Source organism: Pogoniulus pusillus, chromosome 27 (genome assembly GCF_015220805.1).
Source record: "Pogoniulus pusillus isolate bPogPus1 chromosome 27, bPogPus1.pri, whole genome shotgun sequence".
NCBI classification, from domain to species: domain Eukaryota; kingdom Metazoa; phylum Chordata; class Aves; order Piciformes; family Lybiidae; genus Pogoniulus; species Pogoniulus pusillus.
In genome coordinates this window covers 10646578-10663943 of record NC_087290.1, presented here as the reverse complement: position 1 = coordinate 10663943, position 17366 = coordinate 10646578, and the positions used below count along the sequence as shown (strand labels likewise).

The following is a 17366-nucleotide window of genomic DNA, read 5'->3' as shown; positions in this document are numbered from 1 at the left end:
AAAAACACTTCTCACATGGCTGAAGTAGTCCAGGTTTTAACGGCTGCTGCCAGCAGCTGAGGCTCCAGGAGATGCTGCAGGTGGGACATGTCCCGAGGGAACTTTCACTGAAGGCATGAGGCTGGCCAGCCGCACCCTAAGGCACATCCCAGCACTATGCTGTGGTCCCTGGCCGTGGCCCCAGTGCTCACCAGCCACCAGATCACCTCCTCTACAGCACTACTTCTAGCGCCTATGGAGCCAGCGCCGGCTCCAGCGCCGGCAGCAGAGTCCTGGCCCTTACCTTTCTGTAGTCAAGTTTTGGCAGCTTTCCCCAGGCGAGAGATGAAATGAGAGCGAGCAGATGGCAATGTAAATAAAAGAGAGAAATGGGAGAATGAGAGCAGAATGGAAATGAACAGGACTTGAATGCTTGAATGTCAGAGCAGTGAGGGGAGGGGATGCCCAGCCCACGAGCAGGGGCCAGCGCTGCGTGGTGTCCCCAAGCCCACAGGATGGGGGTCAGCAACCACTGATTCCACCCAGCTCTGCCTTTGCTCTTGTTGCTGTTAGATCTAGCACTTGCAGGTCTCCTTGCTCCCTGTCTTCCACCTACTGCAAGCCCAATTAGAAATCTTCTTGGCACTGCTCCTGAGCGCACCAAGGGAAACCTGATCCAGAGGCTGATAGTGATTCACGGGGGACAGGGCAGGGGGTGGCAGGCAGGGAAGCACAACCCACTGGCTGCCTCAGTCCTGCCAGGGAGCTAGGGCCAGCAGCAGCTCCAAGTCTTCTGGGGCAGATGCCTCCACATTCCTCCCGAAAGCCAAGCTGTCATGCGTGAGGTTTTACTCCAGATGGGGAGAATCCTGGGGTGGGGATGTGCATTTCCAGCCAAGGGGAGCTGCAAAGAATCCAGTGGCAGCTCCCCACAGGAGCATCCTGAGAAGGAAAAGAGTGGGGGCTGATCCTCTAGGGGCTCAGCTCACAGCCCATTCCCCTTCAGTTTCTTCTGCCTTCCTTGAAACCACTCCACCCCTTCCCCACATGTACAGGGACTTAAAAGACCTATGGGGACTTTGATCTTCTTCCACCAAACCACCACGGTCGGGGCCCAGTTGTGTTGACCTGGAACCCTCACTGCTCTGGTCCTGGGCGAAGCAGAGAGGAACCGAGCAGCACCCAGAACCATCTTCCACCGTCAGAGGCACAATCTGGGCCTCAGTTATCTATTTCTGCTCCAAAATGTGCAAAAAAACCCTAATTGCTTCCATCAGGCAGACGGCAAAGGCGCTGAGGCAGAGCACTCTGTGGCAGTGATTAGCGGCATTTAAAAGAGCCATTTATAAGCTGACAGCCGGTCACAGCGCCAAGTAAATAACAACTGCGGGCTGGGTGCTCTTCCGAAAAGCCACCTCCTCTCGGGATGAACAGCCCTCTCCACCCTGATGGAAATGCCCTGAAAGGCAGGGATGGGGGGAGAGGAGAGGGCAGAGGCACTGGGTGTCAGGGTGAAAACGGACCTGCCAAAGGGATGGCTGCACTCAGGGATACCAGAGACCCTGACACAACCCACATAGCGGGGGCATACTCAGCTGCTCTTGTACACTCTTCTTGCTGCTGCATTTGCTTGGCACAACCATGTCACCTGGGTAGCCTCACGGGTTTGGCAGGGCTCCCTGGCCCCCATGATGCAGAACTAAGGTGGCCAGCTTCAGGGCACTTGTCACACACCCAGCACTGAGACCTACCTTGGCTTTATTGATGGTGCAGTGGAGAGCATTGTTTTCCTGATCATAGAGCAAGCTGAAATCCAATGTCCCCAGCGTGGCTGCAAAGCAGAAAAGATGTTATTAACCTGTGTGGCCCAGCAAACACTGTCTCTTCTTGTGATGCTTTGAGAGTTACCCACCCCACCCCCACACACACAATGAATTCGCCCAGACTAGACTCAGCCACCTGGAAGTTAAGGAATGAAGCTGCATTTACAGCTTAGCACAACTTACACAATATACACAAATATTTACAGTTATATACAAGTTAAAACTAATGCAGAAACACAAAATCCCTCCCAAAACCGACCAGATTGCCAGCAGACTCCCGACCCAAACCTCTTCCCCTCCCTTCAGAAATAACCAGATCAATCCCCATAGATCTCATGTGATAAATCTGGAGAGATCTGAGGTGAGATGTCAAAAAAGACAACAAGAAGGTTAGGGGAAATAAAGGGTTAGGTCAGATTAGAGTTTAGGCAGATGCAACCACACACAGACTGCCAGAGAGAGGGAGCAGAACTGAGAGCTGAGAAGTATGTGAGAAGTGTGTTGTGCCTGTGTTTTTTACTAGCTGTGTTTCTCAGCAGAAGAATGAGTGCTATGGGTTACTGCTGGTTTTTTTCTTTCTTCTTACAATTAAGGATTTAATTTCTCTCTGTAAAGTACTCCAGTTAGCCTCAAACCAACACATTTCTCCTTCTAAACACAAAAGGAGTGGATGAAGATGCTAGAGAAATGGCTGCAGACATTACAAAACATAAAGCAACCTCCTGTGAGGCTGTTATGAAATGGCTTCATGCCGGGAGGCTGGTGGCCATCCCCACGTTTGGCTGGCAGGGCTGGCACAGCCCTGAGAGAGCAGCAAGGGGGATGCATGGCTGTGGCTCATCCAGGCACTGCAGCCAGCACAGAGGCTTTCCCAGGGGTCACCCTCACCTATTAGCAGCCCCACCACAGCCAGCAGACTTCTAACCCTCAGGAGTTGAAAACCCTCCTCCAGGAAGACCCTGACATGGGTCAAGCACAGCCAAGACTCAGCACATCTGCCCTGTCCAGTGCCACTGGTATTCCCAGAATGTCTATTTGCACAGGGATACCTTCAAACAAACAGGCCACCAGTGGGATCTCTTCCCAGCTCCGACTTGGCTGCAAAGAGTAAATTCAGCCCAGTGAGCATGGAAATACTTTCACAGTTAAAAGGCAAAACAGCAGCAGCTTTTAATCAGAGCAGTGGTCCCTTATGGCACCAGCAACCCAGGAACGGCAGCTCATGGGACAGGACCACAGGGAAGGGGCAGGAGATCAGAACAAACTAGAAGAGCCTCAGCAGTTAAAGGACGTTTGATCTGAAAAATTCTTTCCCTTCGGATGATCTGAGCAAGTTGTGCTAGTCTGAAGCAGAGCAAAACCTTTAAAACAAGCTGTGCTTTCCAAAAGCGTTTCCAAAACCTTCTGCAGGGCTCCTGGCCCTGATTTGCACAGCAAACCTGGGAGTGGAGCAGCATCTCTCCTAGCACAGCTTCACTTGTTGCCACACTTGAACTTCCAGGGTGCTTCTGAACCCCACAACCCACACTTCTCAGTCTCCACTTTCCCAAAAAGGGGTCTGCCCAAACACTGCCTCACCACCATACCGCATCCCACCGCTGTTTCCAAGGTAACTGCACCTTCCCATCACGCATGCAGGTTCAGAGCAGGGATAAAAAATAATCCAAAGTAAAAACCAGAATACTTTTGCTTAATATCAAAGCCTGGTTTGCTGCCTGGGAGGTAAGTTGGACAAACTTTATGGCAGGAAATAAGGTGTTTGGTTTTTTCCACCATCAGTAGCCTCTGCAGCAGGGTACCCTGGGAGGCAGCAGAGATTCAGAGGACTGAAACCTTCCTGCTGCAATTTCACAGTGATCTTCCAGCCCAAACACAAATCAGCTACAGGTTTGCCTGCTAGCAAATAAAAATCATTGCTCCGGAGCAAATATCTTGCCTTCAAAGCAGAGCAAATATTCAGAGAGACTTCTGCCAGAACACTGTACCCCTCCTTGCTCTGGAGTAATTTCATGGTGTATTAACTGTCGCTCTGGGTAAGTCATAAATCAGCAGGGTTTACCTGCCAGGGCTCACGGGAGATGGAAGTGATACAGAGTGAGGCCAAACCTGCAACACCTTCTGCCTCAGCCCGGAGTTTGGCCCAAACAAGCATAGCCAGACCAGCCAAACTCACTCCATGCCGTGTGAGGATGAGGAAAGTGCAGCAGTGCCCCGGTGTGCTGGTGCCTGGCTGCCACTGCCTGTGCTCTGCAATCCTACAATCATTAAGGCTGGAAAAGACCTCTAAGATCACTGAGCCCAGCAGTCAACCCAACAGCACCACGCTCATTACACCACGTCCTGAAGTACCACATCTGCACATCTCTTGAACACCCCCAGGGACAGCGACTCCACCACCTCCCCGGGCAGCCTGTTCCAGCGCCTGACCACTTTCACAACAGAATTTTCCCCTAAAATCCAAACTAAATCTCTCCTGGCACAGCTTGAGAGCATTTCCTCTCATTCTATCACTTGTTACCTGGGAGAAGAGACTGACCTGTCAGCCTAACTGCAGTACTGGACAAGATTATGGGTGTGCTCACAGGGCAAGGAGAAGGGTAATGGTGGGGTCAGGGCCAGCCAGCATGGGGTCACAAAAGGCAGCTCTTGCTTGTGAGGGGTTCGGAGGGCATCATATGAGAAGCAGCTGAGGTTGTTTAGTCCGGAGAAGAGAAGTCTGATGTGAGATCTTAATGCTCTCTACAGCTACCTGAAAGGAGGCTGTAGCAAGGCTCCCAAGTAACAAGATGAGAGGAAATGTGTTTTGGTTGTGCCAGAGAAGGCTTAAATTGGGCATTAGGAAAAACTTCTTCAATGAGAGAGTGGTGAGGGGTTGGGACAGACTGCCCAGGGTGGAGTGTTCAAGAACCGTGCAGACCACAGAATTAACCAGGATGCAAAAGACCTTCAAGATCAAGTCCAACCTGTTACCTAATGCCATCTAACCGACTAAACTGTGGCACGAAGCACCACATCCAGTCCTTTTTTAAACACCTCCAGGGACAGTGACTCTACCACCTCCCAGAGCACCCCATTCCCATGGCCAATCACCCTCTCTGGGAAGAATCTTTTCCTAATATCCATCCAGACTCCAGAACATAGTTTAGCAGTCATGGCAGTTAGGTTACACTTGGACTCGATGATCTAAAAGGTCTTTTCCAACATTAATGACTCTACGACCCCCACCTGGCTCCAACCTCCTTTCAACTAATTGTTCAGAGCAAGCAGCTTCTCCCCTCATTTCCTCTGGGCTAAACAAGCCCAGTTGCCTCAGCTGCTCCTCCTAACGGGGAGCTCAGGGCTGCACCGGCCCGGGGGACAGGTGTGGCAGGAGGCTCACAGTATCATCAGGGTTGGAAGAGACCTCATAGATCATCAAGTCCAACCCTTTACCACAGAGCTCAAGGCTAGACCATGGCACCAAGTGCCAAGTCCAGTCCTGCCTTGAACAGCCCCAGGGACGGCGACTCCACCACCTCCCCAGGCAGCCCATTCCAGTGTCCAATGACTCTCTCAGTGAAGAACTTTCTCCTCACCTCAAGCCTAAATCTCCCCTGGCACAGCCTGAGGCTGTGTCCTCTTGTTCTGGCGCTGGCCACCTGAGAGAAGAGAGCAACCTCCTCCTGGCCACAACCACCCCTCAGGTAGTTGTAGACAGCAATAAGGTCACCCCTGAGCCTCCTCTTCTCCAGGCTAACCAGTCCCAGCTCCCTCAGCCTCTCCTCATAGGGCTGTGCTCAAGGCCTCTCCCCGGCCTCGTCGCCCTTCTCTGGACATGCTCAAGCATCTCAATGTCCCTCCTAAACTGGGGGGCCCAGAACTGAACACAGTACTCAAGGTGAGGTCTAACCAGTGCAGAGTACAGGGGCAGAATGACCTCCCTGCTCCTGCTGACCACACCATTCCTGATGCTCCACAGCACACGAGCGAAAACCAACCCAGCAAAACTCAGCAAATCTTTATTTTTGCTGGAGAACGGAAGATGAAGCCTTTAATCAGCCGCTTCCTGCCAGCCCTGCCGCTCGGCCCTCCCAAGATCAAGCTGTTATTTTATTTTTATCACAGAAGGGGGCCCGTGGCTTAGCCTGCTGCATTTGGCAATTTGTAAACCAGATGAAAAGCTTGGCGTGAAACAGGCTGACAAAGCCTCCTGAACCCTCAGCATCACAACCTGCCCCGGGGGAGCAAAACGGGCAAAACCAGAACACAGCAGCAGACACTTGTTTGGCAGTTGAAGACTAAGGTCCTGCTTCCCAGTGCTGGTCCATGAGTAAACCTTGAGCAGTGCCCATTCACCTCGCAGCTGCCAGCAGATGGGAGGGCATGGGCAGGGGCATAGGGCTTCCCCCAGCCCTGCTGGGCTCAGGCCCTGGCTGTCCTCCATCTCTGAAGGGATTTTTGCTTTGTTGGTGGTCTCAGTTCCCAAGGAAAGCTCTTCCTTGGGCAGAGGGATGTTGAAACATCAGCAGAAAACATAGTGCTAATTGGTTGAAAATGTGGCCATATGGACATGCCAAAAGGGATCAGGCTAACTTGGAGTTTGTCAGCTAAGGTGCTGCTATGAAGCTGAGAGGTGAGCTCTGCTGCAAGAGTCAGGACCCAGCAGGGCAAGGGATGTTGAAGACACCTCCCACAGCAGCAGAACCTGGTCACAGCCCCACAGCCTCCATCATCTCCTGAGGATGCACTGCTGGATGATAGACTCAACACAGCACTGGAAGCAGAGACAAAGCTAGTGCTCAAGCCGCCTGTGCCCTTGACCACCTGCTTCCAGCCAGACTGGCCTCAAGGTTGCTCAGGAGCCTGAAAGATGTCAGGAGACCTCCAGCTAAATTCAGGAGTGGGAACCACCTTACAAGCCCACAACAGCTCCATGCAAAACCCTATAGTACCACAGCACAGCGGAGAGCCAGCCCTGTGCTGCTGAAACAAGGAACATGCCGAGCAAGCGGCCAGGTAAGCCAAAACCAAACCACTGGCACAGCTCTCACCACCCTTACCTCTCCTGCAAACCACTGGCAGCACACCCAGTCCTGGCTGTGGCAGATCTGCCACCTCCAGTCGGCAGGATGGGGCCCAAAGCCCCCGAGGCTGCAGCAGAGCCCTTTGCAAAGCGGTCGAATCGCCCTCCCTTGACTGCTTTCTCCTCCCACCCAACCTCCCAGCTGAGATGCGACTCGATTGTGCTCTTAATTAAGGGAGCGAGTGCCTAAAAAAGAAAAGGGCAGCAATTAGACTGAAAGCGCTGTTACCAGACGTATTTAACTTGACTGGGCTATTCTGAACGCTGCCCTCTAATCACACAGGCTGCAAATAATAAAAATACAAATAAATGCCTTTGTCAGGCACTACAAAGGCAGCTTTGCACTCTCCGGAGCGGCCAGGATATATCATTAGTATCATGATTATTCTGCTCCAATGATAAAATAACCATTAAGGGAGTTGAACTCATTAGCAGGTTCTGACCCTCTTCCCTCTCCATGAATTGGGAGAAATTGATGGGAAGGTGCTGGCCAGGGTCTGGCATTTAACACAGCCTCTAAAAAGGGAAATAAATCTGACTTGCAGAGGAATGCAGCCTCTTCCCCCACTGACCTTTGGGCATTTTGATTAATTCAGTGGGCCACAGAATGATTAGAGTCCGGAGCAGCAGCTGTGTCTCCGAGCTCAGCCCCCGGGCTGTGGTGAGCGCACCCGCAGCCCGGGGCAGCGCAGCGTCCGGGCACAGCTCTGCTGCCACCCTTGCTGGTGGAGTCGGCAGAAATTGTTTATTGCTGACATTTCCCATCAGCGCCCAGGGTGACGGCGAGGCTGAAGTGGCTTCTATTTATACCTGCAGGATGAAAGGCAAAACGCAGTGATAAATCTGTGCTCTGCTGCCTTATCCAGGCCCTGTCCTTGCAGGCTATGTGCCCTCATCTGGCCCTAGCCGGACTTGGCAGATCCACCCTCTCAGTGGCCTGGGACACCCCAAAAGAAGAGTTCCACCTGGATGTCTTCCTGTGCGAACCACCCCAGGTGATCCTACCTTGGCAGGGAGGTTGGACTTGATAATCTCTGGAGGTCTCTTCCAACCTCTAAGGTTCTGTGATTCCTCAGCCCAAGAGATGCTCCAGACATGGAAGCGGTATCAGCACTTGCAGCATGGACCCATGAGCTTCGGCACAGCCCACAGAGGAGGGAAGTGAGGATTGAGTGGGCTCCTTACTTTCCAAAGTCGGGGAAGCTTGAACATCACAACTGCTATTAGAAAGCCCAGCCAGGCTCTACTCTGGGAGAAACTGAGGTGTGCACAAAAAAACCACTATAGAACTAATTAAAAAGAAGTCTAAAAGCCTGAAGTCCCTCTGCTTATCAGCATTGCTGCTCCCAAGATAATCTGCTCAAGGATTTTGTGCCAGGGAGATCAGAGTGGAGCAGTAAAAGGACTGCTGGGGATTGTCTGGATTAGCTCTCCCTTACAGAAAGAACAGGTTCAGTAACCTTCAGACTGGGTATTTTTTAATGCACTATAAAAGATAGGGCCCTATTCTTCCATTGCTTTAATTTTCTTCTGCAATGGAGATAATTTTAAAGGTCCTGAAAGGCACCAAGTAATTCTGTACACTTACAGCCCCACGTAAAACGTTGGTAAATGACTTCTCAGGAGGAATAGGAATTGTTTCTTGCCATTTCCAAGCAGGGCTGCTGCAGATGACTCCGGCGGGTGGCTGCATGCCCTCCTGCCTCCCCTGGGTACAGCAGTGTCTTCTTCAGGTCCAGCAGCACACAGCAGGGCAGCTTGAGGACCAACTCCTTGGGCTGCATGGGAAGTGAGCCTGGGAAAACCCCCAGGGTTACTCCTGGAAATCAGCGGCAGAGCTGAGCTCGTCCTGGCTTGTCAGGGCTGGATCCCGCAAGGTGCTGAGTCACAGTGCTGCAGACCCTGACAGCTCCAAGCCCCCAAGTCTGATGGTAGCATGGACCCCTGGCATGAACCTACAGACATAGGCATATCTACAGGTTTCAGCATTAGCCAGGGAAGGTGAGGGCAAGCAGAAACAGGACACTTCTGAAAGCCAGCACCACCATGAGCTGGCTCCACGAGCAAGGTGTCCTGTGGACAGCACACCATGCTGGGACACAGACATTCTTGTGGGCACCAGCACCACGTGGTGCCAGCTGGTAGCTTCAGGGAACTCTGGTTCACTGCTGCAGGCAGGGCAGGACATTCCCAGTCCTACACAAAATCCTAGCAGGGACCAGATGCAGCACACAGGAGCCCCATCAATGTGGTTGAATTCCACAGGACCCAGAGTGAGGAGCAAGCACAACTTTTCCTTCTCCTTACTGCTGCCTGTCTTGTCATGGGGGTTTTGCCTTAAATCCTATGGCAATTAATATTGCTTCGTTTTGGTGACACAGCACCAGCCACTGGCAAGCTCCAGAGCAGGGAGCTGCTTCTCCATGAGGCTGGTTGATGGATGCTCATCAGCAACTCTGTCTTCTCCAGGAGGAGTGTTCAAAGGAACACTTATCTGCTCAGAACAGTTCAGAGATGCAATTATGTTTTACAGCACTAAATGGTCCCTGATGTCAGCAGCAATTAGACTTTCAGCAATTTCAATTTAGAGATGGCCTTCAAATCTTTCCTGCTCTCTTCCTTTAATGAAGTACAGGATTGCACTTAACAGCCCCCCAAAATCTGCCCCCAGCGTTAAACACAAACATGAAAGATCTGGGAAGCCCTTGAACACGTTGGAGTGAGGGGTGTCAGTAACAGGATGAGGGTGGCAGAGACATCATGAGGCAGGGAACCTCCCTCCTCTATCATGCCAGGACAAGGTGAAGGGCTGGGCAAGCTGCTGGGAGGGAGCTGGGCAGCAGGAGGCCCCTCATTAACAAACAGCCACACAGCTCCTTCATTAGCGGAGATGCTGGAGGCCACTGCCCATATGGTCCCCTCTGTTGCTGTTGGAGGAGGGGTGCCCAAACAGATCCTGCTCAGCCTTACCTCTCCAGGTGCCCCACATTTATCTTTATCCCTTCAGGGTGTCCCTGGCCACAACCACCTCCTAGGAATGAGCATCTCTGGGGGCTGAAGGCTCCTTGGAGGACCAGGAGGACCTGATGCACTGCCTCCACTTGGACCACTGGTGGGACAGCCAGCAGGAAAGGGTGAGAGCTCATCCCACATCAGGGTATCCTAGGGAAAACCAGACAGGAACTAACCCAAAGTCACTTTGCTTGACACCTCATGTCTCCTTTAGGAAGACTGCAAGCTCCTTAGTGCCCTTAAAGCTCAAGTCTGACACTGCCCAGCACCTACAGATATTTATGTGGCACAGGCAGCTCAAGTCATGGTTAAGACTGGCAAAACCATGTTCCAGGCTCTGCCCAAATCTGCAGTGGTTTGTTTAGTTCTCCAAGTTTAAAAAAAATACTTCTTTTGGCCTTGTCTGGATTGAAAAGACAATTCAAAGGTTATAAATAGCAGAGCAGCATATGCCAAGGAGCTGCATTTCAGAAGTAAATATGCTCATCGTTCCAATGCACATTTCTCCTCCTTGTCCCTCCTGCTTGCCCAAAAGCATCACCAGGTGACTTGCAAGCCCTGCATTCCTTAAGACTTTCGTTCTTCTTTACATCCTTAAGCAGCCAGTGATGAACATCTTCACAAAGGCTTTGCCTGCCTAATTATCTTCTTTGCTCAAAACAAGAGCCTTCCTAAATAACTTTCTGTGGCGTTGCTCGCAGCAGGCGTCACAAGCAGCTGAGCACCAGGACAGGCCTCTCAGCTCTAGTTTGAAGTTGGCTTTATGCTGCTGCAGCTCAGGAGCTCATGAGCCTGCTCCCACCATCAGTAAAACTGGGCACACTGTAAAACTGGCTGGGTTTGTACACATAGAAACAGCCCTGGAGCACTGGCAGCCACAGTCTAGGGCAGCTCTTCCAGAAATGCCAACTCCCAACACAACCTCCTGTTCTTGGGCTGCCTTCTCAGCAAAAAGTCTAGAGCCAAGCATACACAGAGGAGAAATATTCCAGTGCTGGCCACAGCCTTGCTTCAAAGCCAAGCAGCAGTTCATGGGAATGGAGCTTTTCTTCAAGGGCTAGAAACCTGCACGTCGCAGCAGAAGGATGGCTGCTCCCTCCAGAGCTGTGCTCTCAGAAGGACCCCGTTTCTACCTTGGTGCTGCTTGCACACAGAATTCAGACACCTTTCTAAACCAGTCAGGAGCAAGCTCAGGCTGGTGCTGCAGAGGGGCAAGTACAGCTGCTCGAGGGGCAGTGATTTGTATGGAATCGGGGAGATGGGAGGTGAGAGCCAGCTCCTGGCAGGTGGCACATTGCCACCTAGCTGGCATTTGCTTCTTTTGCATGTGAAGCAAGTTCCCCTGGCACTGTGCTGCGTGACTGGGTGGGAAGCATCCCTGATGGTTGGGGACCCCATAGGCCAGGGCACTGCTGCTGTTACCACTCACAGGCCAGGGGAACCAAAGCTGAGGTGACAGCTGGGTGACCCGAGGCAGGAGGAGGGAATCCTCCTCTTCCCAGCCCCAAACCCTGGCTGGTCCTTCCATGTCACAGCAGATGCTAGCACTGATCTGAAATCACCAAACCACCCTGCTGCAAGATGTGCACTAAACACATATACTCACTGCTCCTGCCTCATTCCCCAGCCTCAGCAGCTCCAGTGGGGACAAACACACTGCAGGAAGAGTCCTGCTCTGCAGCTTGGGCTCCATTCCCAGAACAAGCCTGCAGACAGAGGACAGAAGAGGCATAGGGCCCTGAGATGGTAGAGGGTGCCAAACATGACCCTGCAAATCCTCACAGCAGCTGTGGTGGGAAGAGCTGGCTCCATACGATTCCCAGCGTGCCCAGAGCCAGACCTTATGTCTCCACTGTATCTGCTCTGTCACCTCCCCAGCTCTGCTTGCTCCTTGCCACTCACTGCATTCAACAGGCTGCTTATGGCTGCTCCACGTGGACCATGTCTGCTTTCCTTAGCACCTCCACGGCACCCCTGAGCACTGCATTTCCTAGCTCCACAGGACTGCACTGTGATGACCCAAGCCATCAGCATCAGCCCCACACAACTCGAAGCCTTTGCATCAGCCTCCCAGTGAATGCCCAGGTCTGTGGCTCCCCTCCCATCCTACTACACTTCAGTCAGATCCTTGCCCATCTCTGGAGGGATCCCACCTGCCTTCTGCAGCCCAGGAAGCCTTGGTTTTCCAAAGCACCAAACACATGCATGCACACACACCTCTGCTCTCCACAGATGCCAAACCATGGGGTCAGGCTGCCCTGATTGGGTAAGAACAGACACTAAAGCTCCTCCCAGGCCTGTCCTGCTCTGGGGCTGCCTATGTCCCAGGGAAAGGCTGTCTGCAGGAGGCAAACTCCTGCCAGCTCCACAGGCATTTTCCAGGATTGCTGGTGGGGGGTCAGGAACATGACTTGGCAAAGGATTAAGGAGCATGGCACAGGGAGACAGCACAGGTGAGCTGAGGCAGTCAGCACCAGTGCTTTGGTGTTAGGTAGGGAAGCCTGCAGGCAGGTGGGACGAATGGGAAGGGGTCATCCTCTGCTCTTCCTCCTGATGGATCCAGCCATGACAAAAATCCCTCTCCGTGCACCTCTTCAGCACTGTGCTGGGAGCACAGCAAGACCTTGGCTTGTAGGTGCTGTACCCAGGCTCTCATATCACCATCCCAGAGTGTTCAGTCAACTCCCTGAACTCCATGTGCCACCCGTGGGAACTAGCACCATGCAAACCCCCACACTGCCTCACTGTACAGGCAGAGACAGGGTCCCCAGGGGAAATTTAGTGCAGGTGATGAATGCAGCAGCTGCCAGGGATGCAGGGGAGCTGCGAGACACTCCCCAGCATAGCTGATGGCTCAAGTCAGGCTGTACAAATCCTTTCCCAGCTCCCTGCCTGGGAAATGGGGCCAGTGAGCCCTCGTCTGGCCTTGCGACTTGGCTGTGAAACACAGAGGAGTGACAGCCTCATGCTGCAAATGTATGCCAACCAGTGCCCTTAGAGTGGCTAGGGCCACACCGTGCTGTCCCCACAGACGTGACACCAGCAGTCCCACTTCCCTGCTCTGCTTCTGGCACCGCTCTGCTTTTGCCAGCTGAAAACCCACCACATCTGGCAAGCCAGCCTCAGCAGTTTTCCTGACACCTGTTACGCTGCAAGAAACACTCTTCCTAACACCATCCAGGGTGAGACAAACACTCGCCGGCTCTGGCACCCAGCAGAGCCGCTCCCAGCATCGCTGGAGGGGCTGAACGCAGAATGCGGTACCTGGGCAATTTCCCCTTCAAGTCACCCAGTCCAAGTGCTGTGCCCCAGGGCACCAAACGCTTCAGCTCTCACACACCTCTGCCCCTGAGCCCAGCTGATCTCATTTCTATTGCCAGGATGAGCAAAGAAGATCTAATAATTAGAGCAGCAAATAACCCAAATCCGGTTACAGTCACTTTAACTGCTCGGCTGGGACACGCGCGGCTTAGCAGAGATGTTCTCCCCGGGAGTGTGGCAGCTCTGGCCTCCTCCAGACCCCAGCACTGGGATGAGGAGGAAAGGAACATCAGTCTGGGGCTTGCACCCAGAGCCCCAGCATGTCCCCAAGTTCTAGCTGGTGGTCAGCAGGCAGATATGGGCACAGGGGTGGCCGTGCCACCTTGCTGTAAGCAGTCCTCTGGGGAACTCTCCCTGGGGTCATATCCAGGGTCTGGCATAGGTGACAGCAGTCCAGGCCAGCCTAGCACCCAGCAGCGAGGGAGCGACGCCGAGGCAGGGCTGTGACATTTCACGCAGGGAAAGCCAGTGCCTGCCCAGCACTGGGCCGTAAACAGCTCAGCGTCGTGGGAGCTCAGCCTCCCCCTTCCCCCCGAGTGAGCACGCAGCACTGCTCAGCAGCACTGACTCCCTTCCTCAGCATCAAACTTTGTGCTCAGACCCTTGCAGGATCTGTCCTGGGCTGGGCTGAATGGAGACTTTGGGTTTTAACCGACCCCAAGGGAAGCAATGCTGGCCCAGCTACTGTGGCTGGCAGAGCCAGGTGGCAGCTGCTTTGCAGCCTGCAAGCTCCACTGAGCTGGATGGGAAGGACGTTCTGGGTGAGTAGGGGTTAAACCTCACTGCAAACACCTGCATCTACCAGAACACCAAAGCCTTCTGTTCCAAAGCCCCCACTCGGTCGCATGCAGTGAGACTGGGCTCTGTCTGCAGCTGGAGGGTCAGGAATGACATGTTGGAGTTTGCCGAGGGAGAGGACAGAGATTTTCCAGGCAGATGTCACTCTGAACAAATCTCCCTGACCTAGAGCGGGCGATGCTGGAGCATATCGCCAGCTAATCGGCAGGGTGGCTGGAGCAGGCTGCACCACTGAGACGGATTAGCCCAAGGGTCTGAGCCTAGCTGCCTTTGGAGGCAAGGATCTGGGCAAGAGACAAGGCAGAGAAGTGCATCAACCACAATGGAAAGCACAGCAACTGGTGGCTCTTGGGAGACTTCCCTAGTTTGGGTGTAGTGGTCAGCCCAGCTGCAGCAGGGACACTCCCAGGACCACTCTGCACTCAGGAGCCGCTCTGGAGCTGTGCTGTGACAGCCTCCCTGGCTAGAGCAGGGGGCTTGTCACTGCTGCAATGTGATCCCAGAGATGGACAGCGCGGCCGGCAGCCGGGAAGGGCGCACGGCTCAGCCAGCAAGGTGGGGGAGCAGCCCTGAAACCCACCCTAGCCCTCGGCCCCCGGCAAACTCCCGCGGAAACTTAAGAACTCACTGCAGTCGTCGGATTCGTAGCCCTCGGGATCCACCACCTCCTCGGGTGCTTGGCGCTTGGCTGGCTGCTCGGCAGGCGTCGTGCCATACGCTCCAAAGAGATGGTCCACGTCCTCGTCCTCTTCTCGGGGGGCCTCGGCGGGGCTGACGGAGGGCTGGCTGACGGCGGAGCGCAGGGCGCTGCTGCGGCCAACAGCGGCGGGGAGCCCGCGAGGGAAGCGGGGGAAGTAGTCGGAGATCTGCTTGATGGGTTTGATGGGGCCGGGGCAAACGTCAATAGCCATGTGCTCCTGGATACTTATGGTCATTTTCTCTCCTTTTCGGAGTGTCATGCATGCGGCTGTCGGTGCCAAGCCCCCCCGGAGAAGCCCGGACCGTGCGTGGGGGAGCTGTGAAGTTTCTGCTGCGGGAAGCGGAGGCAGGTGAGAGGGGAAGCTCCGGTGGGCAGCCTACGTGGTTGTCGTGCCCTGAGCCTCAGACGCCGCACGCATGCTGCTGCCGCCAGCTCCGGCTCTGGCACAGCCCCTGCTCCTGCCAGTGCTGCCTGTGAATAAATGAGGGAGACGGAGAGACGGATAAGAGGCAGGGGGTGGGCTCTCGGGTGATGTCACCAGCTAGCAACAAAGCAGTACCCAGCAGGGGAGGAATGAGGGCTGTGGCCAGCCCCTCGGTCTGGCCACCAGTGCGGGCAGTCAGCCCCTCGCCCCTTCCCCAGCAAAGCCCCTCTGTGACCAGGGGAAGCCAAACAGAAGTTGCGTCGAAGCTTTGCAGCCCACCTCCTCGCACCCATTCACCTCATCCCCTGCCAAAGTGGGGTTCAGTCCCGGCAGACCTCTCCGGAGAGGGGAAGGTCACCACATGGGGTCAGGAGCCGATGTCCTGCTGCGCTGCACCCCTGGCACGCTGCGGAGAGGGCAAAAGGGCTGCCCCAGCCCCCAGGGTCTGTGGCAGCTCCCGTGCCCTCAGGGCTCTCTGCTAAACCGTGCCAGGAGGTGCTCTACTGCATACTGAGCAGGAGCGCGGGTGGTATGCTGCCCGCTCCCAGCTGCAGCAGCACCGCTGCTCACAGGGGTAGCTCAGATGTGGTGTCCTGCTGCTGTAGCTGGCCCCAGCCCGCTCACAGAGCGCAGCATCCTGCCCACAAGCCTCTGGGGTTGGGAACGCACCAGGGACTGGAGCAACACATGGCACTTGCTGGCAGCCCGGGAGGCACAGCCTCTCCATCCAGCCTGTGGCTGCCGGCATGGAGCAGTGCAGCAGGCGAAGCATCACAGAGGAGCGAGTGACAGTCTGGGCCAGGACCCACAACCACTGTGGACAAGCTCAGCACTCCTATGGCAACACTTCCAGGCAGGGACAGAGCCTCATCGTCAGCTGGGAAGGGGACAGGCTCCCTGCAGCCTGTCATAGGCTCCCCCGTAAATGCTGAACTGTGTTTTGCATCGGGAGCTGGTCTCAAACTGGTGTTTTTACCTCATCTCCTCCTGTGTTCAAATCAATAAATCTGTGGTTCCACAAGCTACTGGAAGTGGACTTCTGAGCAAGGAGTGACAGAAAATAAATGCTGTGAGAACATGGTGAAAAAGCTGCATAGAAACTCTCCCTGCCCAGGAAAATGCATTTGAAGTATTTTTGAGGGGCAACTCCCCCAGCACAGACTTTCTGCCGGCTCAGACATGGTGGGTCTGGCATGAAGCTGGGACACACTGGGTGCACTGCTCACCACCACCGTGCCAAGCTGATCACAGGCAGTACTGCCAGGTAACCTGACAACACACAGATCTCACATCAACGCACACAGAACTGCAGTCTCCTGCAGGCTGGCATGCAGATAACTACAAAAATAAAGCTCCATTCTTTGGAGAATTTCCCCCTCAACTCAGTCAAATGACACCCAAGCTTTCTGTCTAATGAGGAACTCAGTTTTCATCTAGATTTTGGTAAATGTTAATGAACAACCCTGACTCATAACATAACACTAGGCAAACTATCCTCATTTACTTCCCGCTGGGAAGCAAACATTTCTCTCCTGAAGCATCCAAACTTGTCATCGCTCTGTACCTAGACATGATGTACATGGATCCTCTAACAACCTGTGAGAGCAGGAGATCACTCAGCTGCTCCTTCCTCTCTCTGTTGTGTTTTTGTTTTGAGATGGTTCCTACCTCTTGCACTCCGACAGGAGCAGTGAGGTCCAGCAGTGGATCCAGCCTGGGACAGTATAATCCACGTCCCACATCTAAGTCCTCCTCCTGTATTAACTCAGATGGAAATGCTACCTGCTTCACATTTGTGTGGTTGAGGCTGAAAATCTTTAGGTAGCAAGACAGTGGGTGAGAACGTCATGGAAGACACAAATAGCTGCCTCTGGGTTTGGAAAAGCATGGATGTGCTGATCCACACAGCCTCCATCTTGGGTACAGCATCCAGGATGCAGTGTGGACTCAGAACGACAGAAAAATTGGGCCTGATGCCCAGAAAATAGCAGCAACTCCCTTTAAGAAAGGGCAAATAAATAAATAAAGCAAATCAAGTTATGTATGAGAGCCTAATGTCATTGCTAGCATTACAACAGCAGCATTATTTCAAATGTTTCCTCAAAGAGCACAAGATCCAAAGAGACAAGGATTGTTTCATAGGTCAGGAAATTGAGGCTCTGGGAATTAAGGGCAGCCCTCTGAGCATCTCATCCTCCTGTGTCACACAGCACCCTAAAAGCTGTCCCGCAGCAGTGACAGCCCACA

The 17366-nt window shown here is 53.7% G+C and overlaps 1 protein-coding gene across 1 annotated transcript in view; it reads right to left on the bottom strand.

Annotated features, from left to right (window-relative positions):
• The window catches only part of DOC2B (double C2 domain beta), a 38597-nt gene extending 23431 nt beyond the window's left edge, over positions 1–15166 (bottom strand). Inside the window, exons 1-2 of the mRNA XM_064166424.1 lie at positions 14624–15166; positions 1731–1810 (exon numbers count right to left, since the gene is read on the bottom strand). Coding sequence (XP_064022494.1) covers positions 1731–1810; positions 14624–14954 — 411 coding nt within the window. The 5' untranslated portion in view covers positions 14955–15166. The remainder of the gene's footprint in view (positions 1–1730; positions 1811–14623) is intronic.
• Between the last annotated feature and the right edge of the window lie 2200 nt (positions 15167–17366).